We start from the raw sequence: 27,501 nt of genomic DNA, 5'->3' as shown, positions 1-27,501 counted from the left end.
AGACTCTTCAGAAGAAAAGTATGGGTCATTAACAAAATCTATTAGCCTTATTTATATACCTGTATTTTTTAAAAAGTATAAACTACAGAAACCAATTTTTTCATTCAAACATTTGGTATAAAATCGATTAATCACAGAAATCAATATTTTGAGCTAGCCCATCTGCTTGTTTACAGATTTTTGCCAACTGGCTTTTACTCTTTCCCTCATTAACCCTTCAAGAGATATTTTTTGAGCACCTATTATGACAGTAGCAAAGGGGAAAAGACTTTGTTCATATCCATTAGGACAGTGGCACTCAAAGTGTGGTCTTTGAACCAGGAGCAATATAATCACCTGGAAGCTTGGCAAAAATGCAAATTCATGAGTCTTGCCTTAGACACTCTGTATTAGAATCTCTAGGGTCGGGCCTAGGAATCTGTATTTTAATGTATCTCTAGATTATTCTCTTGTGTGTATGCTAGAGCAACTACTCTGGGAGCTTATGACCTAGTGAAGAGTTATGTAAGCTACACTAAAAGCAATGACTATCCTTGGAGATATGTACAAAGTGCAATGGAAACCTAGGAAGGACCCCTAAGAACAAAACTGATAATTACTGAGCAGCTAGGATGTTCCAGGCACATCACAGGCATTGTCTTAGATACCACAGTGATTGAGTGATATTTGAACCCAACTGATACTTGACTCAAATTTTATAATCATTGTATAAAACTGCCCTAGGGCTGAGAAACACGGGAAGTTTCACAAAGAAGGCTGTTTGAGCCAAGTCTAAATTTGCTAAATCAACAAGCTGGAGCAAAAGGGGCTAGGAGTACTGTTAGCCCTGGAAAATGTCACAGAATATGGAAAGGAATGGAAGCAAGAGAGACCATCACATAATTAGAAACTTGAGTCAGTCCAATAGAAAGTAGAGATGCTGCGGAGTAGAGATGGGACTGAACAGCTAGGTAGAAGTCTTATAAAAAGGGTTGATATGCTACATAAATGGATTTATATTTGTTACATAAGGGAAAGAAAAGAGAGCCATTGAAGAATCTTACAGAATGAAAAGACCAGTTTGATGTGGTAAAGATTACCAGTAGAGTAACAGGAAAGAGAAGAAGAAGAAAGAAGAAGAAAGAAGAAGAAAGAAGAAGAAAGAAGAAGAAGAAAGAAGAAAGAAGAAGAAGAAGAAGAAGAAGAAGAAGAAGAAGACGACGACGACGACGGCGGCGGCAACGGTACTGGAGGTGTAAGTCAGGTAGCAGAGCAGTGGTCCAGGAAAGAGGTAATAGGGGTCTGAATGAAGGCAGCAATGGATGTTGGGCAGAGCGGATCGGTATGGAGCCATGAAGATGAACACTGACAGCACTTCACTATTGAGATTCACTTCTTTAATAAATATTTACAAAGTTTCCACTATGAGCCAGGCACTGATCTAGGAAGTGAGGATTTAACAGTGAACAAAACCTATAAAGCCCTTCCTAAAGCTTCCATTCTAGTGTGCACTGGTTAAGAGATAGTTGGTTAAGAGGGCTGGGGTTAATCAGTATAATGTCAGTAATAATACACGAGGTGAAGAAAAGTGAAACAGGAGAGGGGAAAGAAAGTGATAAAGTGGCTGCCATTTTAGGGAGGGGTCAGGAAAGATAACTCCCTAAGGTGACCTTTGGGCAGTGGCCTGAATGAAGTGAGGGGTAAGCCATGGGCACACTGGGGGCAGAGGCAGATGTGATGGGAATTGAGGCCAGAAACCTGTAAGAGGAGGAAGAGTCCAGAGGATTGTCTGATGGTGGCAATTTACTAAGAGACATGGTAGGTGATGCTAAGAGGCAGCCACACAGAGCTGGGCTCTAGTCCTGTGGTCTAGATGGACAGTGGGGGTTATCTGAAGGAAACATCAAGAACGTTTTCTAAAATTACAATTCAAAGATGCTGGCTGAAAGATTTTCTTACCACATTAAAAGGATCAGACTTTTCTAAGGACTTCATTTTGGTAAATAGTAGAGCCAACATTATTTAAATGAATCACAAATTGCTTTTTAAGTGCTATTTCAAGGACTTTCTTGAAAACTTTTCAGAAACTTAAAAGCAGAAGTAAACTTTAGGGGGGAAAGGCTTTATTTAATAAAAACGATTATATTCATCCATTGAAAGTATATGATTCATATCTTAATATTAAAAATATAATCTATCAAGTAAATTGAAAAGCAGAAAAACTGCCACAATTTAATATTAGTAAACAAAAAACATTCCTAAATCAATAATCATGTTAACCATTTTCAGAATTCAATCATTACTGTGTACTCACAGTCTTGTTTCTTGCTTAGAACAGCTGGTCTACCAGGATGCTGTTCCTTCGTGTTTCTGTGCACACAATTTTATGTATTATCCCACACTGAACACATAATATTCAATTCACTTGAGCTGTGAGGCCTGGAATTTAGAGATTAGCTCGTGGCTTATTAATTTCAATGATTTTATCTGAGGTAAGCTGATTGATCTCTACCTGACTGAACCCAAACTCTTGAAGTATCTCTTCAGTATGTTCTCCTACAAAAGGATCCCTCTTGGAAGAAGGGACAGCGGGGGTGTCTGACAGCAGAGGTGCAGGGCGGGGACTCACACTCTGCTCCTCATCAGTGATAAATGAGCCTCGTTCTTTGTTATGATCATGCTGGGTGACCTCTTCAAACGTCAGAACTGGAGTCACACACGCATCTGTGCCATCGAAGATCTGACACCACTCTTCTTTGGTCTTCTTTGCAAATACCTCTGCGAATCTCCTCTTCATTTCTGGCCAATCAGTCATGCTCATTTGATTAGGAAGCTCATCAGACTTTAGTCCAAGTCCTGAGAATAAAAGCACAATTTCTTAAATTATTATGCTTTGGGTGGAGTGGTTATAGTCAATAAAATGAGTTTTGACCTCACCATACTGTCCCAAATAGGGTGTCTTTAAGGGTTTCTCAGATGGGTCAAGAGACAAAATTCAAACTCAACTTGGAGCCAGTAGCCGGAAAGGGCAAAGGTAATAGGGTAGCAAGACTGAAAACAGACTTGCTACTGCCAAGATTTTATTATTTACATTTCACCAAAAGTAGTCTATTTGTAAAGGTCTAGTTTCCAGAAATTGATTTTTCCCTGAGTAGGTTTTCAAAAAGAAATTTCCTCAAGATGTTATTATCTGTCATACTGATTTCAAATAACCCCACATTTTATATAGTGTTCCCAAACCCTACAAAATATAAAATTTAAACAACTTTACACATGACTATCCCAGTTTTTAAGGAAGAAGCCTGAAGATAAATGATTAAATTCAAGATTGCAATTTAACATGTAATATTTGTCCCCCTTTATTTTGGACAAATAAAAGAGCTCTAGTCAAGCAGTGATATTTGACTCATTACCCTCTTACAAAACTGCTGTGAACTAGGAACAAAGGATTTGTAAGGTAACCAAAGACCCATGCAAAAAATTGTTCCTACAGCAAACAGGACAGAAAGTGGTCAACCAGTCAAATCATGAACGGGGCACACAGACTTTTGTGTCAAGCATGAAGGGGATCATGAAAAGCTCATCAACACATAGTGGAGAGAAAATGAAAGCATTCAGCTGGGGATTTAACAGAAAGGATGGCTTCTCGGCCCAGGACCTGCTCACTGCTTCCTTTATTAACTACAAGCACCTACCCCTGCAGACACACCTGAACTCCAGTGCTGATTAAATTATACCCCAAAAGCTACTTTACTAGAGTTTGGTGTAAATGTCATTTTCTATTCCCACAAGGAAGAGGGTTTTTAAATGTGGATCTTAGAGTGGAATAATCATGAAAGGACCTTCGTATGCATGTGATTTTGCAGAAGTTCAGTCAAGTTAATCTAATAATTCTCACTTTTGTCATCCTTTCCTTCCCTATCATGTAGAAGAACGATGACTAATTAATTGCATGTAAGCTGCTTTGAAGAAGAAAATCCCTATAGAGGAAAGTAGATATGAATACTGCAGACCCTTCTTAGGGCTTTGGGATATATAAAGAAATAAGGAGAACTCACATAGTTCTGGATAGTTGTGAAACGACACCTGTGGGATAAACAAGTAAATTTTCCTCTGACCCATTCATATACGAGGAAAAACACTGAGCCATTACTTCAGGTTTATCACTATAATCTACACACACACACAAATGTTCCTAAGGATATCTTTTACTTTTCTTTTTCCTGACTACCCCAAACTCTGTGATTGAAAAACAAATAAAGTGGCCAATTAGCCAAAAAACAGTGATTTAGATCATAGCTACTATTTTAAATATCTTTGCATGCTTTTCAGGTTTTTTTTAATCAGAATGTGATCAGAATCATAATACTAAATAAAATTGGATCCAATATGCTCTCCCTGTAACAGACATTATATTTGAGATTAATGGTCTCACAGGTTAAAGTTTGTATACTGGAAAAAATACTAGAAATCAAAAGACTCCAGCTCCTACCCCTAATTCTGACACCCCAGCTTTTCCAGTGTCTTATTATCCTTTCTCAGCCCATAGTTTCCTATCCTGCCCACGACTCTGATCAAGGCCACAGGACTAACTACCAATGGTTTAGGATAGGCTGTTTCTTGTGCTCTTGACATTCCTGTATGGAACTCTAAAACCACTCCCCTACATGAATGTAACTGTAGATTGCAGCTAGTTTTTATAGCATAATCAATTATTAAATTTAAACAGACTTTTAAGGACTGGCCTGTAGACTCAGACTATTTAAAACCTGGGAAAGTATGTTTTGATTTCCAAAAAGTGATCTTATATATACATGTAACACATACACATACATAAACACAATTACACAAAATACTTATTATTTTAAGTATATGCCATAAACTTTACTGCTCTATAACACAATATTAGGCATATATTAAACAGTTAAAAATTCATGCTGTAAGTAGGCAATGATACATGTACAAAGATTAATGTTTATTAGTAAATAAATATTTGTTACAATGCAAAGCTGTGGGAAAAACGTAAATGAACTTGAATAAGGAAACATTTAAATTTTAGTACAGGCGTACCATACAGTTTCATATGGCTGCTAGGTGTATCATGAGGGTGCAGAATTTTTGTATTGACAAGAAAGGACATCTTTAGTATACTGTTGAATACAAAAAGACAGCTATCAATTGTAAGTTTGGATAATTTTATATTATATATAAATACAATTTATAAATAAATAAAACAACTGTGTTGGTATGTGCACAGAAAAAGTTCTTGAAAGCCACATCCCAAACCTCCCTCAAGTGAAGGAACAAGAGAGAATTTTTACTTCTTTACAAATTCTGTATTACATTCTTTTCTAAAACACGTATTATTTTGAACTACTTTTCATCTTTTAAAAATTGTGGTAGCATAAAATTTATAGTAATTCTATTTAATTTTTTGAGGACCTGCCCTATTACATTCCCACTAGTAATGCATAGGGGGCTGCAGTTTCCTCACAACCTTGACAACACTCGTTATTGTCTGCTTTTCTTTTAATAAGATTTTGAAATTTTAAAACAACTTAAAAATTCTCTACTGCTTATCTGAATATACTTATAAGTGTCTTGTTATCTCAAAACGTCATGAAATTCTCTGTATTTACAGATTTTTTTTTTTTTTTGCCCCAGAAAGCAGCAGAGACACAGTACAGTAGAATTTTTACCTTATAAAAAAACCTTGCGTATTATGTTAAGATTAAAGCATGGTCTCAAAGATCTCAAATATAAGATAAAATGAATAAGGTAATAAAATCAGTATAGATGTGGCAGCTTGTCCAGCTGGGCCTGAGAGAGAAGTAATGTATATGTGATTAATAAAAGTAGTACTTTTGTAAATAAATATTGTGAAAGAAAGAGAATGCTGTGGCATTTTGGCATGGACTATGTAGATTCACCAAAGCTGGTTTAACATGTTAAGCTGGCCTGAAGCACAAACCACCTGTCAGCCAAGGATCCCTCGTGAACTCTGAACAGAGAGAGGAGGTTAAGGACACCATACAAGGCTGTGGATACAAAGAGAGGGGGCTGTAAAAAATCAGAGTGGTTACAGAGTTTAGACTTAGAAAGAGAAAGCCCAGGAGAAAGTGGTCAGAAGATGAAGGGCTGGAGCAACCAGCCTGCTAGAATAATGTCTCGTTTCATTTTCAGTATTTCCAGAAAAATTCACTCCTTGTGGTGGAGTGTGGATGTTAGAAATGATCATTCCAAGCACGTATGTTTTAAGATAACAAAAAGACATGCCAAGGAGGGAAGTTAACTTCTGGAATGGCAGAGCAAGAACCTTCAGAAACCTGTTCTTGCATAAAAGCAACAGAACCCTGGCACAAACTGTCAGAATGAACTTTTTTGTAACTCTGGAAATTAAAAGTTTACAACAATCCAAAGAGCATTTATTTAGGAAAAACCACTGCATCTCATAAGATCAGTAAGCCTTGTGGTATTGTAACTTGCACTAATTTCTCCCTCTCTCCCCAGCTCTGTGGCAGTCATGAAAACCAACAGGCTCTCAGTCACAGCTCTGTAAAACAACTAGCAGGATAACAGCCACAGCAGGACAGAAATGAGTGGAGAGCTTCCCCCAAATCCCATCCCCCAAGAACTGCCATTTGTCTAGCAGCTCCCTGAAAGGCTCCATTCTCATGGCTTGTCTTTATTTGATCTGACTTGGAGCTCACAATGCCTTATTTCTGGAACACTGTTAACATTTATCAAAAAAAAAAAAAAAAAAAATCAGTGACAACTATTTAATATCATAGCTATCTGAGGTGGCATTCCCTGTTGGGATAAAAAGAAGCTGACAAATAAAAGAAAAAAAGTGGGGAATAGGATGTTCATGGGGGGCTTTGAAATGCTCCAACATATTTCCGGGAATTTAGAAGGCACATATATAGGGCTATGAGTATGCCCAGGAAAGATCTGAGAAGGTCCTAATCTTTCACCTCTGGCTGACCCTGAGTCTGTACAAGCAAGAAGTAAAGACACAGAAAAGGATGGGAAATTTATTGGCTCAAGGCATTTAAAGACATCTCTATCCAGTTATTACCTGATGACCAAGCTAACCAGACAGACTTCTGTGGCTGCACATACCAAAGAACACAGATTTAGTCCAAGAAAGTCATTACATAAACAAATAGCAGCAATAATAAATCCAGGATAGGGGAGAGGGAAGGGAAGTGAAGACCTGATTTCCCAGGTGGTCATTTTACATTATTTCAAATATCCAATTTCAACAAAACTTGTGAGACATGCAAAGAAGAAAGCAAATGTGGCCCTTACACAAGACAAAAAGGAATCAACAGAAACTGTCCCTGAAAAAAATCCAGATACTGGACTTACTAGACAAAGACTTTAAATCAACTAGTTATTTTAAATATATTCAAAGCACTGAAGGAAACCATGTCTGAAAAATTCAACAAAATTTGAGAATGATGTCTAATCAAAGAGAATATCAGTAAAGAGTTAGATTGTTAAAAAAGAAGCCAAATAGAAATTCTGGAATTGAAAAGTATATAACAAATAAAACTTTCATTAGAAGGACTCAGCAAGGGGCACCTGGGTGGCTCAGATGGTTGAGCGTCCAACTTTGGCTCAGGTCATAATCTCGCGGTCCGTGAGTTTGAGCCCCAGGTTGGGCTCTGTGCTGACAGCTCAGAGCCTGGAGCCTGTTTCAGATTCTGTGTCTCCCTCTCTTGCTGTGCCCCTTCCTCATTCATGCTCTCTCTTTCTCTCAAGCATAAATAAAACATTAAAAGATTTTTTTTTAAAAAGAAGGACTCAGCAACAGACATGAACTGACAAGAGAAAGAATCAGCGAACTCAAAAAGAGGTATACTGAGGAAAGAAAGAAAAGAGAATAACAAAAAGAGAACAAAGAAAAATGAACAGAACCTCAGAGACCTGTAGGACACCATCAAGAATACCAAAATATGGAGTCATCAGAGCTTCTTCCAGACATGCGTCTTCCCTTGTTTCCTGGACTCTCTTCACAGCATGGCCCCCAAATGCCAGTCTTCACTCTCACCTCAAATGAAGAAACTGAGACTGCCTCTTGCCTCCAAGCCAGAGGAGACAGCACCCTCTCAACCCTTGCCAAAGGGAGAACAAGAACAGCCAACAACTGAACATCCTGATGAAGTACAAAATGGAACAGACAGACTTAATGAATAAGCCAGTGAGAAGACTTTGAAAGTAGAACAGAAATATAAGAAACTCTGCCAACCATTTTTTCAGAAGAAGTTGGAATCGACTGCCAAAACCCCACAAGGGGGTAACAACCTTTGTCAACCACCCACAAGTGTCTGCACTGCTTGGGAAGGAAGATGAAGAGGCACTACATTACTTGACAAGAGGTGAAGTGACAGCATTTGAAGATATTAAATCAAGTTACAGGATAGATTTTTATTTTGATGAAAACCCTTACTTTGAAAATAAAGGTCTCTCCAAAGAATTTCATCTGAATGAGAGTGGTGACCCATCTTCAAAAGCTACTGAAATCAGATGGAAATCTTGAAAGGATTTGATGAAATGTCCAAGTCAAATGCAGAAGAAAGCCAGCGGAAAGAGACAGCATGAGGAACCCGAAAGCTTCTACACCTGGTTTCCTGACCATTCTGATGCAGGTGCAGATGAGTTAGGAGATGTCATCAAAGAGGATATTTGATCAAATTCATTCAAGTACTACTTGGTTCCCAATATGGATGATGAAGATGGGAACGGAGAAGGAGGGGGGGAAAGACGGGAAGATACTGATGAATAAGGAGATGAGGATGAAGGTGATGGAGACGACGACGACGAGGGGCAGGAAGGGGAAGATGACTAATGGAACATTAACAGGTTCCAACCTTCCTTTTGGGATTTTCTCCAGTCCCTGGGAGCAAGTTGCAGTCCTTCCCCCCACCCCTACCTTAGCTCATTTCTCCTGTTTTTTTGAAGTCTCTTTTCTCTCCCATTACACCATGGTTTTCAACTTATTTGGGGGGGAAATACCATGAGCAGAATACAGTGGGAAAAGAATCTCTACCCCTTTCTCTTCAACATTCAATTTTTATCCCTTCCTGTCCCAACAAAAACTTAATGGAATCAATGCTACTGTGCTAAGTGGGAAAAAAGAAAAATTTTCTACTCCCTTAGCTCTGCTGGAAGCTGGAAGGTGGTAGGCCCCTGTGTAGTAGTACATAGAATTCTAGCTTTCTCCCTCCTTTCTCTTTCTATTGGGCTCAGAGATTACTCTGTGTCTGTATATGAATATGGAAGGTTAGCATTTACCAACATTTATCTGCCTACTTTCTCCTGTTTAAAAAAAAGAAAAAAGAAATTTAAAAAATGGGGTTATAGACGGTCAGCAAAGGGTGAGTCTGAGATGTTTGGGTGAGCCTTTTGACAACATGGCTTCTCCGCTGGCATGTTTAATTATGATGCTTAATGGACATCTTTGCAGTTTTAGATGACATTTTTAAAATAAAATTCTCTCCTAATGATAACTTGAGCCCTGCCACTTGAGGGGAGAATCAGAAGAACCTGTAGGATCTTATCTGAAATTGACATTGTCTATTGTAATTTTGTTCCCGTTTATTTTTAAATTTTTTTTTCAACGTTTATTTATTTTTGGGACAGAGAGAGACAGAGCATGAACAGGGGAAGGGCAGAGAGAGAGGGAGACACAGAATCGGAAACAGGCTCTAGGCTCTGAGCTATCAGCCCAGAGCCCGACGCAGGGCTCGAACTCACGACCGCGAGATCGTGACCTGGCTGAAGTCAAACGCTTAACCGACTGCGCCACCCAGGCGCCCCATGTTCCCGTTTATTTTTAATATTTCTTTCTGTTTCACTGGAAAGGAAAGATGATGCTCAATTTTTTTTTTAATTTTTTTTTTTCAACGTTTATTTCTGGGACAGAGAGAGACAGAGCATGAACGGGGGAGGGGCAGAGAGAGAGGGAGACACAGAATCGGAAACAGGCTCCAGGCTCCGAGCCATCAGCCCAGAGCCTGACGCGGGGCTCGAACTCACGGATCGCGAGATCGTGACCTGGCGAAGTCGGACGCTTAACCGACTGCGCCACCCAGGTGCCCCAAGATGATGCTCAATTTTAAATGGTAAAGTCCACAAGCTGTTTTGTTACAAGAAAGCTAAATGTGTACCCACACACACACAAATACCAACATATGCATTAAGGGAGTCTCACAAGAAGAGAGACAGAAAAAGGCAGAGAAAATCCTAGAAGAAAAAATGTCTGAAAAATTCCCAAATTTGATGAAAAACAAATTACTTGCACATCCAAGAATCTCAAGGAAATCAAGCAAGATAAACTCAGAGATCCACACTTAGAAGAAAAATGAGCTCAGTGAGGTTGCAGGAAATAAGATCAATATACAAAAGTAACTACTTACTATGTATTTCTATACACTAATAATGAACAATACAAAAATATACCATTTACAATTGCATCAAAAATAATAAAATTCTTCTATAAATTTAGCATAATAAGTGTAGGTGTGTGCACTGAAAATTACAAAGTATCATTGAAAAAATTCTAGACCTCTATAAATGAAAAGCATCATATATGTTCATGGGTATTAAGGCTTAATACTGGTAAGATGGCAATACTCCCCAGACTGATGCACAATTCAGCACAACCCTTATCAAAATCCCAGCTGCCTTTTTGCAGAAATTGGCAAGATGATTCTAAAATACATATGGAGGGGCCCCTGGGTGGCTCAGTCGGTTGGGCGTCCAACTTCATTTCATGTCATAATCTCGTGGTTCATGGGTTCAAGCCCCGTGACAGGCTCTGTGCAGATTGCTCAGAGCCTGGAGCCTGCTTCAGATTCTGTGTCTCCCTCTCTCTCTACCCTTCCCTGACTCACACTCTGTCTCTCTCTCAATAATAATAAGCATTAAAAACAATACATATGGAAATGGAAGGGACCCCGAATAGTCAATCTTAAAAAAGAACAAAATTGGAAGACTCACACTTCCTAATTTCAAACCTACTACAAAGCTACAATGATCAACACAGTGTGGTACTGACATAAGGGTAGACATGTATATCAATGGAAGAGAACTGAGTCCAAAAGTAAACCCTTACAATTATGGCCAACTGATTTTCAACAAAGACGCCGAAACCATTCAATGGAGAAAGAATAGTCTTTTTGACAAACAGTGCTGGGAAAACAGGATAGCCATATGCAAAACTATGAAGTTGGACCCCTACCTCACCCCATACAAAAAAAATTAATCATAATTTAACAGAGACCTAAATGTGGGTGTTGAAACTATACAAATTTTAAAAGAAAACACGGGAGTGAGACCGTAAAATTGGGAGTTCTCTGAATAATTTCTATGTAATATTTACTAAAGGCTAAGTATAAAAATGTGCTAATAGATCTTACATATGTTATTAGAACTCAACAACAGCTGTAGCAATTGTTTAGAACTCAAACTAACATTTTTTTTTCTTTTTCTATTGATTTATTTTTGAGCGAGAAAGAGACTGAGCGCAAGCTGGGGAGGGCCAGAGAGAGAGGAAGACACAGAATCTGAAGCAGGCTCCAGGCTCCAAGCTGTCAGCACAGAGCCTGACAAGGGGTTCGAACTCACAAACCATGAGATCATGACCTGAGATAAAGTCAGATGCTTAACCAGCTGAGCCACTCAGCTGAGCCTAACAAAATTTTTTCAATGAGTTTATTTTACCATTGTCATTTAGAATTGTCTGTGAATGATGATGACAAAAGGCTGACTGATGGGCACCTGGGTGGCTCAGTCCGTTGAGTGTCGACTCTTGATTTTGGCTTAGGTCATGATCCTAGGGGCATGGATTGTGCCCTGTGTTGGGCTTTGTGCTGAACACGCAGCCTGCTTAAGATTCTCTCTCCCTCTCCCCTTCTGCCCCTCTTCCCCACTCACACTCTGTCTAAAAAAACAAAAACAAAAACGGACTGAATTTTAGTCAATTTTATTATTACGTTTAAATTCTCTATAGACAATGCATAAATATACAAGATTTATGTCAGGGACAAACTTCACCTTGCTATATCCCTCCTGCCTTCCAAGGCCCTGCACCACTGAGGTAAGGGTGTTGATCCCTCTGTGTTCAGCCCCTCATATAGCATTGTTCTGTCCCTAATTTTGAATTAATACCTTCCATTCTTAGTTTTAATTTTGGAACAGAAAGACTTTTATGATCTACATAAACCATCTTGTTTGTTTTTCCAACTATATTTAAGGTAGTGAAGTTAATATTGTTGATCATAAAACGCTTTCTGATGCTAGCAAAAAAACAATGATTTCAGCTATATGCAAACAACTTTGAGTAGTATATTGCATCTGAAAAGCTACGAAACATAATGAGACTCCAACCGTGAAGTTGAAAAGACAGACACACCATGACCAGCTTGTCATACCTCTTCAATGTATATTCTAAAACTTCTTAGCTATTCATTTACCTGTAAAGTAAACTTCAAATTCAAATATGTTACAGGAACAAAATGTTAGTCTGATTGTTTAATTAGAGAAGAAGAGATCGCAAATTCTCCTGCTAACTTGTGGCCACATGCAAATGAGACAAGAATCTGCAAGAAAGGTAAACTGTAGAAGCATCAAGTGATAATAACATATTCCAACAGAATCTTATTCACCGAAGTCACTCTGTGCTCTGGCACCCCATGGGGGCATCTATCAAGGAATAAGAACTGGCAGAACCAGCACATCATTTCTGAGAATAAGACAGGGGCACGCAAGGGAACATAAATATCTAACACTGCTGAGTATGAAATGTAACAAAAAATTGAACTCGCATAAAATGGATTATTTTTTAAAACTCTGAGCTATTTTATAGACTTATGAAAGTATCTGTAAATTTAAACATAAGGGAAATGCCCCACAATATAATTATAATTATAATCATAAAGTGGATATATAATAAAAGACATAATGAATTTAAAAGGCCTAAAATCGAGGTTAAAGAACACCCACAAGAAAAGGGGAGGGAGCGGGAGAGGTACAGGAATATTACTTACCTTCGATTAGCAGCTTGTAGAACTGGGGTTCTATTGCTCCAACAGCCATGAAGCCCCCATCTGCTGTCTTGTAGGTTGTGTAGAAAGGTGCTCCACCATCTAGCATGTTCTGTCCTCGAGGTCGTTCCCACAGTCCTACTTGTTGAGATTTCCACAGAAAAGAACTTAGGTATGCCGTTCCTTCCACCTTTGGAAAAGAAACAGTATACAATATGAATCCAGACATTTAAACTATAAAACAACAATTAATTTCCACCTAGTTTTTTTTTTTTAACATTTGTGTAACAATGTTTCTTAGAGTCTTCCTGTACTTCGCTAATTACACAACTTCTTGATATTCTTGATATTTCAAGAAGGTGTGTTAGAACAGGTTTATGATAGAGGGTTTCTCCACTATTCAGTTCAGAAAATACAGTTCATCAAAGGCATCAAAATTGGCAAAGATGAAGTCAAGCTTTCGCTTTTTGCAGATGACATGATATTATACATGGAAAATCCGATAGACTCCACCAAAAGTCTGCTAGAACTGATACAGGAATTCAGCAAAGTGGCAGGATACAAAATCAATGTACAGAAATCAGTTGCATTCTTATACACTAACAATGAAGCAACAGAAAGACAAATAAAGAAACTGATCCCATTCACAATTGCACCAAGAAGCATAAAATACCTAGGAATAAATCTAACCAAAGATGTAAAGGATCTGTATGCTGAAAACTATAGAAAGCTTATGAAGGAAATTGAAGAAGATTTAAAGAAATGGAAAGACATTCCCTGCTCATGGACTGGAAAAATAAATATTGTCAAAATGTCAATACTACCCAAAGCTATCTACACATTCAATGCAATCCCAATCAAAATTGCACCAGCATTCTTCTCGAAACTAGAACAAGCAATCCTACAATTCATATGGAACCACAAAAGGCCCCGAATAGCCAAAGGAATTTTGAAGAAGAAGACCAAAGCAGGAGGCATCACAATCCCAGACTTTAGCCTCTACTACAAAGCTGTCATCATCAAGACAGCATGGTATTGGCACAAAAACAGACACATAGACCAATGGAATAGAATAGAAACCCCAGAACTAGACCCACAAACGTATGGCCAACTCATCTTTGACAAAGCAGGAAAGAATATCCAATGGAAAAAAGACAGCCTCTTTAACAAATGGTGCTGGGAGAACTGGACAGCAACATGCAGAAGGTTGAAAGTAGACCACTTTCTCACACCGTTCACAAAAATAAACTCAAAATGGATAAAGGACCTAAATGTGAGACAGGAAACCATCAAAACCTTAGAGGAGAAAGCAGGAAAAGACCTCTCTGACCTCAGCCGTAGCAATCTCTTACTCGACACATCCCCAAAGGCAAGGGAATTAAAAGCAAAAGTGAATTACTGGGACCTTATGAAGATAAAAAGCTTCTGCACAGCAAAGGAAACAACCAACAAAACTAAAAGGCAACCAACGGAATGGGAAAAGATATTCGCAAATGACATATCGGACAAAGGGCTTGTATCCAAAATCTATAAAGAGCTCACCAAACTCCACACCCGAAAAACAAATAACCCAGTGAAGAAATGGGCAGAAAACATGAATAGACACTTCTCTAAAGAAGACATCTGGATGGCCAACAGGCACACGAAAAGATGTTCAGCGTCGCTCCTTATCAGGGAAATACAAATCAAAACCACACTCAGGTATCACCTCACGCCAGTCAGAGTGGCCAAAATGAACAAATCAGGAGACTCTAGATGCTGGAGAGGATGTGGAGAAACGGGAACCCTCTTGCACTGTTGGTGGGAATGCAAATTGGTGCAGCCGCTCTGGAAAGCAGTGTGGAGGTTCCTCAGAAAATTAAAAATAGACCTACCCTATGACCCAGCAATAGCACTGCTAGGAATTTATCCAAGGGATACAGGAGTCCTGATGCATAGGGCCACTTGTACCCCAATGTTCATAGCAGCACTCTCAACAACAGCCAAATTATGGAAAGAGCCTAAATGTCCATCAACTGATGAATGGATAAAGAAATTGTGGTTTATATACACAATGGAATATTACGTGGCAATGAGAAAAAATGAAATATGGCCTTTTGTAGCAACGTGGATGGAACTGGAGAGTGTGATGCTAAGTGAAATAAGCCATACAGAGAAAGACAGATACCATATGGTTTCACTCTTATGTGGACCCTGAGAAACTTAACAGGAACCCATGGGGGAGGGGAAGAAAAAAAAAAAACAGGTTAGAGTGGGAGAGAGCCAAAGCATAAGAGACTCTTAAAAACTGAGAACAAACTGAGGGTTGATGGGGGGTGGGAGGGAGGAGAGGGTGGGTGATGGGTATTGAGGAGGGCACCTTTTGGGATGAGCACTGGGTGTTGTATGGAAACCAATTTGTCAATAAATTTCATAAAAAAAAATAATAATAAAAAAATAAAAAATAAAAATAAAAAAAAAAGAAAATACAGTTCAGAAAAGACTTAGAAGGAACTACTTTTGTTGTTCTTTTCAAGTAAGACTGCCAAATGTTGATAATGTTTGAAGCCAAGTGAGGGTACACGGAAGTTCATTATATATTCTCTCCATAATTATATACATTAAAAACTTTCAGGATAGGGGCACCTGGGTGGCTCAGTCAGTTGAGCCTCTGACTTTGGCTCAGGTCATCATCTCACAGTTTGTGGGTTCAAGCCCCGCATTGGGCTCTGTGCTGACCGCTTGCTCAGAGCCTGGAGCCTGCTTCAGATTCTGTGTCTCCTTCTCTCTCTGCCCCTCCCCGGCTCATGCTTTGTCTCACTCTGTTTCTCAAAAATAAATAAATGTAAAAAAAAAATTGTTTTTAACTGTCAGCATAAAAAGTTAAAAATAAAGCAAAGAGGTTTTGAAAAAATCTTTCTTTTGGTCTCAATACCTATAAACACATACACATAGGTAATAGGAAACTATCACATTTTAAAGGTAAACCACATTACAGTTAAATTTAGCATACTCTAGCTTGACTCCAAGCCAAAGAAAACTATATCTGAATATTTAATATACCTTAACAATCACTAGAAAGTTACACAATTAACATAAAATATGAGCAGCAGATATACAGGTTTTCTGAGTCCAGACAAACTAGTTTGGGAATGCCAACTTCCCACTGAGTTCTGAAATAACAGGAATGGATTCACATCTCCAGGTATAATTGTCACAAGGCTGGATGCATGTGGCTCTCCAGAGAAGACTACCTCCCTACCCTCACGGCTTTATGATCCTAATGATTCTCGAACCCCAAGGAGAAGGCCAGCAAAGCACCCTCATATCAAATAGCTGGAATTGGGGGTCCATGGAGTTTCTCACAGTTACTGGCTATATCCTTGGAGACATCCCAACTTTCCCTTTAAACTTGAAATCTCACACACACCTGATTTTATGGCTCTGACAGCTGACATACCAAATAGTATGTCACAGGGGCGCCTAGGTAGCTCAGTGGGTTAAGTGTCCAACTTCAGCTTAGGTGAGGAGTTCACAGTTCCTGAGTTTGAGCCCCATATCGGACTCTCTGCTGTCAGTGCAGAGCCTGCTTTGGATCCTGTTTCCCTCTCTCTCTGCCCCTTCCCTGCTCGTTCTCTCTCTCTCTCTCTCAGATAAATATTAAAAGAAAAAAAAGATCAATCACACACCACACTTTAGAGATGGACACAAAGGATATGCAAATGTATCCTGATAAAAGTATCAGAAGGAAGAGAAATAGCACAGGGTTTAGCCTGTGAGAAGGAAGCATAAGCCAAGCACCCAAGATAAGGGCCATGGAAATGGCTTTTGCAAAAGGTCACCAATGACAAATCCAATTTACAGTGTTCAGATCTAAACTCTTGAGGCGGGTAACTGGGTGGCTCAGTCAGTTGAGCCTCTGACTCTTGATTTCAGCTCTGGTCATGATCTCATGGTTTGTGAGTTCAAGCTCTATGTAAAGCTCTGCACTGACAGTGTGGAGCCTGCTTGGGATTCCCCCCTCTCTCTGCCTCTCCCCTGTTCGCTTTCCCTCTCTCAATAAATAAACTTAAAAATATATAAAAAAATAAATAAACTCTTGAGGTCTCTACTGACACCTGACCCTCTGACCATTCCTTTTTTTTTTCTTTTAGCACTTTATCTTTCGTTTCCATGGAAACACTCCTCGGTTCTCCACTTTGCTCTCCTTATGCCCTGACTTCTCCTCTACTGCCCACTCTTCAAATATGGTGCTCTGTCCCCTTCCTTAGAGGACCACACGGTCTCATGTGGCTTCCAAATGACAATAAAACCTGTTTCTAGTCTCTAACTTCGAGTACTCACTCTATCTGGATATCTGAAAGAGACTTCAAACTTGAAATGACCCAAACTGAATTCCTCTTATCATACAAGAATAACAACAATAATACCAAGTTCTTTTTTTTTTTTTTTCAACGTTTATTTATTTTTGGGACAGAGAGAGACAGAGCATGAACGGGGAAGGGGCAGAGAGAGAGGGAGACACAGAATCTGAAACAGGCTCCAGGCTCTGAGCCATCAGCCCAGAGCCTGACGCGGGGCTCGAACTCACGGACCGCGAGATCGTGACCTGGCTGAAGTCGGGCGCTTAACCAACTGCGCCACCCAGGCGCCCCAATAATACCAAGTTCTTACATAGCACCTCCTCTATGCCAGGCATTGTTTACACACCAAACAAGGCATCAATTCGCTTAGTTCTCTAACAATGCTATGAGGCAGGTACCATTACTGTCTCCATTTTACAAAGAAGAAGCCGAGGCACAGGGAGGTAAGTAACTCACCCAAGTCCCAGAACCAGTCAGCGGCAGAGCTGGGGTGGAGGAAACAGGTGCCAGAATCCGTGCTCGTAACCACTGACCCATACTGCCTCTTCCATTGGCAGTCCGCCCCCAAGGTGCCAGTGATGCCATCCACCCGGTCATCCAAGCCAGAAACACGGGAGCCACCCTTGACTCCTCGCTCCCCCTTTACTGCCAACACGTCACCAGATCCTGGCAATTTTATGTCTCAAATAGCCCTCAGATCCACACCTGTTCCACCATCAATGACTTTAGTACTTGCTCGTATCTCCCAGCAACAACCCAGTAACTGTCCCTCTGCCTCCAGTCTTGTCTTCCTCAAACCCATCTTCCTTCTCCCTCCAAAGATCAGTCCAAATGCAAATACGTACGTAGAATGCTGTATTGGGCTCTTATCAACTGGCTGTGAGAACTTGGGCAAATTTCTATGCTTCAGTTTCTCCTTTCTTCAAATAAAGTATTCCAAGTGGAACTGGTGTTTTGAGGATTAGGAGAAATCGCACAGGGAAAGCGCCTAGCATAACGCAAGGCACGTACTCAGTGCGTGACAGTGAAAAAACTGAAGCTTCGTGATGTTGGAGTCTCCCCTGCAAACTGTAACAGGAAATTCTAGACTGGCTACTTTAGCACCCTTAAGAATCTTCTCTGTTTGCTAAGGGAGACTTCCTTCCCGAGCCCAGTTTTTAATGAAGATTGCTTGAAAACTATTCTAAGCACAAGAAATGGCAGGGGAATATTGTTGAAACCAACGCAGGAATCAGATGAGTCATGAAAAGTTTAGAAAACTGATTCTACAAACAAGATACTCAATGAAAGGATATGAGGCTATTTAAAAAAAAAAAAAAAGGATATCCTGGATAATTTGGATTCAAACTTCAAATCTCATTTATCTCTTATTCACAAAACCATCTGAGGCAGCCACCTATCATACTTAGAACAACTGGTAGGCTTATCACCTCCCCCAGTTAACACTTACCATGCTGGCATCAATGACCTGACCTTTGCCAGAGCGTGTGCGTTGAAAAAGAGCCAACAAGATGCCCAGTGTGCATATGAGGCCACCACCACCAAAGTCAGCCAGGAGATTCAGCGGTGCATACGGATTCTCACCACTTCTGCCAATCTTTGACAGAATACCTACATAATTTAAAGAAATCAAGGAACACGAAATGTAAATTTAATGTCACTTTTAAATAGATACATGAACATCTTACGAGGAATAACCAATCATTCTAGTTGCCGACATGGTGAAAACCGGTACGTGATGCTTTTCCAAATCTAAACCTAGTCAGCATATTTATAAACAGGCTTTTCCCCCAACAAGGCCCCTTGTTTTGTTTTGTTGTTGTTTTCTAAAACTTTATTCCAACTAACACTTTCAGAATTTTATTGCTAAGTTTTTACTCACTGAGTTTTGAGGAAAAAATTATTGTTAGCAATTTAGATTATGGCTTACCAACAGTTATGATCCACTTTCAGTCTTATTAAAGATGCAAGAAAACACAAGATGCAAGATCAAACACAAGAAAAAATAAAAGTAATTCTATTTTTAAATAGATGGAAAAAACAATTCTACCCACACTCTCATCCTCAATCTTTAAACGTGTACTCACAGGAAATTTGAGGCCTTTATTCAACAACACACAGTTTCTTAGAATTCTAGGATCAGGCCATTCTAAGACATGTTCTCACAGGCAAAAATTGTCATAAAGTGACAATATGACCTGAAAGCTACAGGTATTCACAGAAGTCTAAAATGGTGACTCAGGCAATGATTCAGAATGGAGGTGGAAAGAAAGGGGAGTTCGGATCAAACTCTATCAGCATTTTAGAACTGTACAACAGCCATCGCCATTACCACCAAGGCTCTTACCTCCTGGCAGGGTCTTGCCTGAGAATTGTAGTGAGAAATGTCGTAAGTAAATGTGACTAGTGAGAGTATATTGTCCCTCAAATGGGTCAAGTCAGAGGGAAAGGGGTTGGGAATAAGTGTTCTATGACAAACCAACTCTTTTCAAACCATGCTCTCCTTATTGATTCTGATAAATATTTAAATTTTCACCTTTAAAAAATTCTTTTTAGTTGGTGTAACTGTAAATCTTGACTGGGAACAAAATAAAAGGTGTAGAGAAATTATTTTGTCAACATACCTGACAAAGCCAAATAGTTGATGTCATGGCCTGCTACCCTGCAGAATCTTCCTGACTGGCCAAATCCACTCAACCTGGCATAGATGAGCTTTGGATTCTCCCTCTGCAGAACCTCCGGGCCTAGCTGGAGTTTTTCCATAACACCTTAAGAGAAAGGGAACAAAGATTTTTTTTTTTTTTTTTTTAAGAGGGATGAATTGAGGATAGGAACAATCCTCTCTCTGTGGCAAACATAAAATGGCACTCTTCCAAATCATACCGATAACGTTTGCTGTGGGTTTTAGCACGTTTCCAATAATTAAGGACACAGAGTGAAGCCACCGTTTCTGGAATGCGTGACTTCTGCCCCCAAATCCTATTTCCTTCCAGCCCCACCTTAATTCCCTTCAGGCATATCCAAGTTCCTGCAATCCCCATAGTGGGCCATTCCTTCCTTTAGTCAGTGCCTTTATAGTTCCCCAAATACTCTCCTTAGTAATTTATTAGAAATGGCTTGTTCTCCTAGAACAGTTACCCTGGGGCTGAATTTGGTCAAAAATTCACTTTCAAAAGCTTTTAAGGTCTTTTCTTTTTCTGTGCCCCCATCATCCGCCACCTTCTACCTCACACTTTTGTGCTTTTGTGTATATATTCCATCATCTTCCCCTCAGTTTAGAAGCTCCTCTGGCAGAATTCACACCTGATCTGTTTCCATGGGTCTCTGAAGTGCCTAGCATGGGCATCTTCACAAAAAAGCTCACCAAAATGTCAGTGATAAAATTTGCTACAATACCATCTAAGAGCTCTCATGAATAAGTATAGTATTTATTGCACAAAATCCAGATAACTAGTATTTTTAACCTCCTGGGATTAAAAATAATGAAGACTATATATTTACAGTTTTGTCTTCCTAAAGCTATAGTAAATTACAGAAAACTCTAGTCTTCTACCTAAACACCAGCCACAATCCTCTCACTTGACAGCTACATCTGTATTCACAGCTCTATTTTCCTTCTTTTTTTAAAAAAAATTTTTAAATGTTTATTTATTTTTGAGACAGAGAGAGACAGAGCATGAACGGGGGAGAGTCACAGAGAGAAGGAGACACAGAATCTGAAGCAGGCTCCAGGCTCTGAGCTGTCAGCACAGAGCCCAATGTGGGGCTCCAACCCACGGACCGTGAGATCATGACCTGAGCCGGAGTCGGACGCTTAACCGACTGAGCCACCCAGGCACCCCTCTATTTTCCTTCTAATTGCAAGATCGTGGAGGCAACCATGTTGAGCCTCTATCTTTAAATGGGGCATTATTAAATTATGATATAATCCTAATTATTAAATTATCATAATCCTCCAATCTGGCTGTGTGAATAAATGATTTAACATTTAATATGCCTGGTGCCCCACAGATATTCAATTCATTCACCAAACATTTACTGACTTCCTGCTATATATCAGGCAAAGCTTTGGATTCGTACTTTGAGCAAGATTGCCCTGGGAGCTGAGAATGGATCCAAATTGTGCTAGACCCACACATCATCTTTAAAAAGGCTGTCACAACAGCGTGAAGGAAGCTACAGAAGCTAAGGAGGAAGAATGTCTGGATTCCTGATAACTGAAAGCAAATGCAGTTAACAATATTTGGAGTCATGGGCAGAGTACAGGGTTTGGATTCAGGCAGCTGGGAGAGTACTGGTTCCATTTAATGAGAAAAATAACACAGGAGGATGGGAATGCAAGCTGGTGCAGCCACTCTGGAAAACAGTATGGCGGTTCCATAAACTAAAAATAGAACTACCCTATGACCCAGCTATTGCACTACTAGGTATTTACCCAAGGGATACAGGTGTGCTGTTTCGAAGGGACACATGCACCCCCATGTTTATAACAGCACTATCAACAATAGCCAAAGTATGGAAAGAGCCCAAATGTCCCTCGGTGGATGAATGGATAAAGAAGATGTGGTATATATATAAAATGGAGTATTACTCGGCAATCAAAAACAATGAAATCTTGCCATTTGCAACTACGCGGATGGAACTGGAGGGTATAATGCTAAGTGAAATTAGTCAGAGAAAGACAAATACATGACTTCACTCATACATGGGCTTTAAGAGACAAAACAGATGAACACAAGGGAAGGGAAACAAAAATAATATACAAACAGGGAGGGGGACAAAACATAAGAGACTCAAATATGGAGAACAAACTGAGGGTTGCTGGAGGGGCTGTGGGGGGTGGGGGGTGGGCCAAATGGGTAAGGGGCACTAAGGAATCTACTCCTGAAATCATTGTTGCACCATATGCTAACTAATTTGGATGTAAATTTTAAATAAAAATAAAAAATAAAAAAATAAGTAACACAGGAGGAGACGTTATTCTCGGAGGTAAGATAATGTGCTTGTTTTGGGATTTATGGAAGTTGCAGTGCCTGGGAGATAGCCAGTTAAGACACGTGCACGGTCTATTTCAGCGGTCTATGGCTCTAAAAGACGGAGGTACGATTACAGATTTGGCCATCATCTGTCTATAAAAAGGTGAAAACAGTCGGGATGGAAAAGGTGGCTCCAGGAAGCAAACTGTAAACCAAACTGAGCTGAAGCTGGAAGGAACTTGGAACACCAGGATTTACCGCAGAGAATGTTAGCCTGGGTCTAGAGGCTTTAGAGGGTACACCAACCCCCAAAACGGTAGAAAAACGACTGTGTACCTACATGCAATTTTCCAGGAAGGCAATCTTTGGCTTTCCTTAGATTCTCACAGGATTCGGGACTCTCAAATAATTAAGAAAGACAAGCACAAATGAGTGATTAGAAACAAAGAGAATCTGGGGAAGGGGGCGGAAATGGGTATAAGGAGAACAGGGGCAACCTCAGTATCTGAGATTCCAAGTATAGATCATCTCATGGGGGGACTGATCAACAATAGCAAACGCGACAGAAAAATCTAGAAAGGCAGTGACAGGAAAAGGTTCTGTCGGCCACAGAGCTTAGATGTGATGGGCTCGTACGGCCCAGCCCCTCCCTTCGGCGGGGACCTTTCCGCGTCTGGTCCCCCGTCAGAGTCGCGGAGGCGCCTGGGGCTCACCGTGGCGGAAGGGCTCCAGCACCACGTCCGCCTGGGCGCACAGGCGCCTCAGCACCAATGCCCCGTCCTGCCGCTTCAGGTTCACCACCAGCGAGCGCTTGCCCCGTGCCATGAAGCTGACGTCCCTTCTGGCGCCCGGCCGGTCCACACGCACCACCTGGGCCCCGAAGTCCGCGAGGACCATACCGCAGAACGGGCCTGGGGCCAGGCCGGCCAGCTCCAACACCCGGATACCCTGCAGCGCCATGGGACCCGGCTCTCCAAGTGAAGAAGTCTCGGGTGGCCCAGACTTAGCCTAGACCGCCCGGGACGCGAGCCCCAACCGGCCTCCAAGTGGCCCCTCCCTTCTGCGCCTGCGCAGGGCCGTCCCTCCTCCTCCTCCTCCGGTGCAGAGTCTGTACATTGGGAGGATCCTGGCCCCGCCTCCTGGCTAGTCCAATAGGTGGTTTTCCTTTCCGTTGGTTGCTTGCCCTTTGAGGGGTTGCGTGCCCCTGGGTTCAGGCAGGCTTTCTTTGCCTCCCTCTGCAGATCTTCTGTTAGAAGTTAAAGTAAGGCTTGTTAAACATTTTAAGATTTCTTTCCTTCCTTCCTTCTTTCTCTTTCTTTCTTTCTTTCTTTCTTTCTTTCTTTCTTTCTTTCTTTCTTTCTTTCTTTCTTTCTTTCTTTCTCTTTCTCCCTCCCTCCCTCCATTCTTTATTTCTTTCTCTCTCTCTTTCTCCCTCTTTCTCCCTTTCTTCCTTTCTTCCTTTCTTTTCTTTCTTCCTTCCTTCCTTTCTTTTCTTTCTGTCTTTCTTTCTTCCTTCCTTCCTTTCTTTTCTTTCTGTCTTTCTTTCTTCCTTCCTTCCTTTCCTTTTCTTTCCTTTCTTTCTCTTTCTTTCCTTTCTCTTTCTGTCTTTCTGTCTTTCTTTCTGTCTTTCTTTCTGTCTTTCTTTCTTTCTTTCTTTCTGTCTTTCTTTCTTTGTCTTTCTTTCTGTCTTTCTTTCTTTCTTTCTTTCCCAGCAAAATCTAGTTAGTCTAACCAAGCAGCACCAACAAGGAGGTGGTTAGGAGCATTCTACCCCCAGGAGTTGGGAAGAGGCTTATATACACAAAAACAAATAAATCATTGATTAGCTCTAAATAGATTAAAGTCTACTTGGCTGTTTGTGATGGGTTGTTCTTAGTTTCAATTTCATTAACTGAGGCATTTACAGGGTTAAAATTTGGTTTGCTTAGTAGGTTGCCAGGGCATTAGAACCACGTCAGTCTAATAGCCTCCTTGTTTAATTAATACAACACTTCCTTGTTCTTGTCTAGCCTATGTTACTACCTTTGTTCAGACATCAGCTTCCTTACCCTCTTGTTTTATTTCTATTTTTAAAAACTTGAAAAGAAAGTAATGCAAAGAATGTTACAGACGACATCCAGATTGACACAATATTTTTTCGTATTTGCTTACAATCTATTGTTCTAAAAAATAAACAGTACAGAAATAGCTTAAGCTAACAGCCAGGATCAGATTCACATGAATCAGAGATATTGCCCAGCATCAAGTAATAAGCTCAAAGATAAAGGTCATGGAAAAGCTCAGCTAATCAGAAGTCTGGAAAATCTTACATGACTCTTCCTTCTTACATTGGACACATATCCCCTGTTAGAGGCTGAATTAAGTCCCATCAATATTCATATATTGAAGTCCTAACTCCCAGTACCTCAGAATGTGACTGTATTTGGAGATAGAGCTTAGAAAGAGGTAATTAAAGTAAAATGAAGTCATATGGATTGGTCCTAATTAATATGGCTGGTGTCTTTACAAGAAAAGATTAGGACACAGAAAGCAAGGACTGAGGGATGACCATGTGAGGACACAGCAGAAGGTGGCTGTCTATCTGCAAGCCAAGGAGAAAGGCCTCAGAAGACACCAAACTTGAAGACACCTTGATCTTGTACTTTTAGCCTCCAGAACTGTGAAAAAAATGTTTTTCTGTTGTTTAAGCTACCCAACCTCTAATGCCTTATTATGGCAGCCTGAGCAGACTAATAAAACTATTAAGAAGGTTGGGGGAGGGTGTGGCACCTGAGTCATTCAGTCAAGTATCTGACTTCAGCTCATGTCATGATCTCATAGTTCATGGGTTTGAGCCCCATGTCGGACTGTGTGCTGATAGCTCAGAGCCTGGAACCTGCTTCAGATTCTGTGTTTTCATCTCTCTCTGCCTCTCCCCTACTCACAACCAATCTCTCTCTCTCAGAAAATAAATAATAAACATTAAAAAAAAAAAGAAGGTTGGAGTGGGGAGTTATGATATTTTGTTATAGCCTTAGCAAACTAATATACCCTCTGACTCACGATTATAGTTGAGATCTCTAATGAGGTTCTCAGGTACCTAACAGACTTCATTTTGTATCCCAGTGTGTTACTTAGCTATGGAACTGCGCTTCCTGGATTCTGAGTTTATTTGGCAAAAGTAATCCTATAGCCAGAGCCAGCCTGTTAAATGCATTAAATAGATAAATTCTCTTCCTTGTAACAAATACCATTCATCTACTTACCCAAGGTAAATAGGTACAACAGGTACAATTGACAAAGAATACCTTTTCCTTTGACAAAAGCTGCCTTTTTCTTCAGCTTCCTGAAGGATCCATGTACTAAAGGGAGTACATAGATCACAGGCCAGCTGCTTTGAACTCCTTCCATAGTTAAAGTCTCCTATACCCACCCACTCCCACCCAAAGTTACAGGTCTTTGCTTCTGCTCACTCCACCATTCAAGACACAAGCACTCCCATGATTTTGACATATAGTATCCACAGTCTATCGATGCTATAGCTATACTACTTATATACTACCTTTTATTTATATTATTATATTTTGTAGTTTTATATTACATAAATGATGTTACATTGCAATCACTTTTCTGAACTTGCTTTTGTACTCCAGCTTATCCTAACTTGCCTCCCTATTTCTGCTTCTTTCTCTTAGATTAATTGGATTCTTGGCTTAAATACAACAGAGTTCATTACAAGGGTATCAAGTAGCTTATTGCTACTTGAATTTAGGTAATTGGCAGGACCTGGGCCACTGGAGTCACATTCAAGGTCACAGCATGAAAGTCTGGTTGAGATACAAGTCTACACGGTTTCCACTCACTGCTGCTCTGTTGGGAGAGACCCAACCTGATTCTGGGTCAAAAGAATAGATAGAGGGGTGCTTGGATGCTCAGTCGGTTAAGCGTCCTACGTCGGCTCAGGTCACGATCTCCTGGTTTGTGAGTTCGAGCCCTGCGTCAGGTTCTGTGCTGACAGCTCAGAGCCTGGAGCCTGCTTCGGATTCTGTGACTCCCTCTCTCTCTGCCCCTCCCCCACTCATGTGCTGCCTCTCTCTCTCTCTCTCTCCCTCTCTCTGTCAAAAATAAATAAACATTGAAAAAAATAGATAGAGGCACTAACTTGAAGGACCTTCCACTGACAATTGAGATGAGGTCATTAAGTTATAATAATGACTGTGGTGGATTGAAGCACATTAAATATATGAAAAATCATAAGTTAATAATAATGCTTTTTAAGAGACCTTATTAATTATCTTTAAAGATTTCTAGGGCACCAACTCATTATTCTAAAAATTGGTAAATAAAAATGATAAAAATCAAGTATGTATCTTGTTTTCCATATGAACAGTATTTCAGGATACCAAATAGCTAATGAAAGAATGTGTTTCTTTTAAAATGTTGCTATTTTTGCACAGTGAAGGAAACCATCAGCAAAGCAAAAAGGCAACCTACTGAATGGGAGAAGATATTTGCAAATTATACACCCACTAAGGGGTTAATATCCAAAATATATAAAGAACTTATACAATTAAACATCAAAAAACCTATAATCCAACTAAAACTGGGCAGAGAACCTAAACAGGCATTTTTCCAAAAAGACATCCAGGTGTTCAACAGACACATGAAAAGCTGCTCAACATTACTAATTCTTGGGGAAATGCAAATCAAAACTGCAATAAGGTATCACCTTACACCTGTCAGAATTGCTGGAATTAAAAAAGAAAGAAAGAAAGAAAGAAAGAAAGAAAGAAAGAAAGAAAGAAAGAAAGAAAGAAAGAAAGAAAGAAAGAAAGAAGAAAGAAAGAAAGAAAGAAAGAAAGAAAGAAAGAAAGAAAGAAAGATAACAAATGTTGGCAAATATGTGGAGAGAAAAGAATCCTCGTAACAGTTGGTAGGAATGTATATTGGTGCAGCCACTGGGAAAAACAGTATGGACGTTCCTCAAAAATTTTTTTTAAAAATATAATCAAATTACCATATGATCCAGTAATTCTACTACGAGGCATTTACCAAAAACAAAAACACTAATTTGAAAATACGTATGCACCCCTATGTTTATTGAAGCATTATTTACTATAGCCAAGATATGAAAGCAACCCAAGTTCCCATCAATGGATGAATGGATAGAGA

At 40.0% G+C, this 27,501-nt stretch overlaps 1 protein-coding gene and 1 pseudogene across 1 annotated transcript; one reads left to right on the top strand and one right to left on the bottom strand.

Annotated features, from left to right (window-relative positions):
* Positions 1 to 1,354: 1,354 nt before the first annotated feature.
* Positions 1,355 to 23,431, bottom strand: AMACR (alpha-methylacyl-CoA racemase). The gene is made up of 5 exons (XM_011286594.3): positions 23,064 to 23,431; positions 19,999 to 20,142; positions 18,825 to 18,985; positions 13,035 to 13,221; positions 1,355 to 2,835 (listed from the first exon to the last, which is right to left on the bottom strand). Exons 1-5 carry the CDS (start codon positions 23,308 to 23,310, stop codon positions 2,426 to 2,428), a joined length of 1,149 nt encoding a protein of 382 aa, XP_011284896.1. The 5' UTR covers positions 23,311 to 23,431; the 3' UTR covers positions 1,355 to 2,425.
* On the top strand, positions 7,990 to 9,094 carry LOC102901942 (annotated as a pseudogene).
* Positions 23,432 to 27,501: the final 4,070 nt, after the last annotated feature.

This window comes from Felis catus, chromosome A1 (genome assembly GCF_018350175.1).
Source record: "Felis catus isolate Fca126 chromosome A1, F.catus_Fca126_mat1.0, whole genome shotgun sequence".
Classification (NCBI taxonomy): domain Eukaryota; kingdom Metazoa; phylum Chordata; class Mammalia; order Carnivora; family Felidae; genus Felis; species Felis catus.
This window is presented reverse-complemented; position numbering and strand designations above follow the sequence as displayed.

Bases quoted from the DNA above. Each gene is read 5' to 3' on its own strand.
- AMACR (XM_011286594.3), bottom strand. From the start codon at position 23,310: ATGGCGCTGCAGGGTATCCGGGTGTTGGAGCTGGCCGGCCTGGCCCCA. The intron at 18,986-19,998 runs GTATGTTGACAA...TAAATTATGTAG, and splicing joins CAACTATTTGGCTTTGTCAG to GTATTCTGTCAAAGATTGGC. The intron at 2,836-13,034 runs GTAAGTAATATT...TTTTATTCTCAG, and splicing joins CTACAAGCTGCTAATCGAAG to GACTTGGACTAAAGTCTGAT.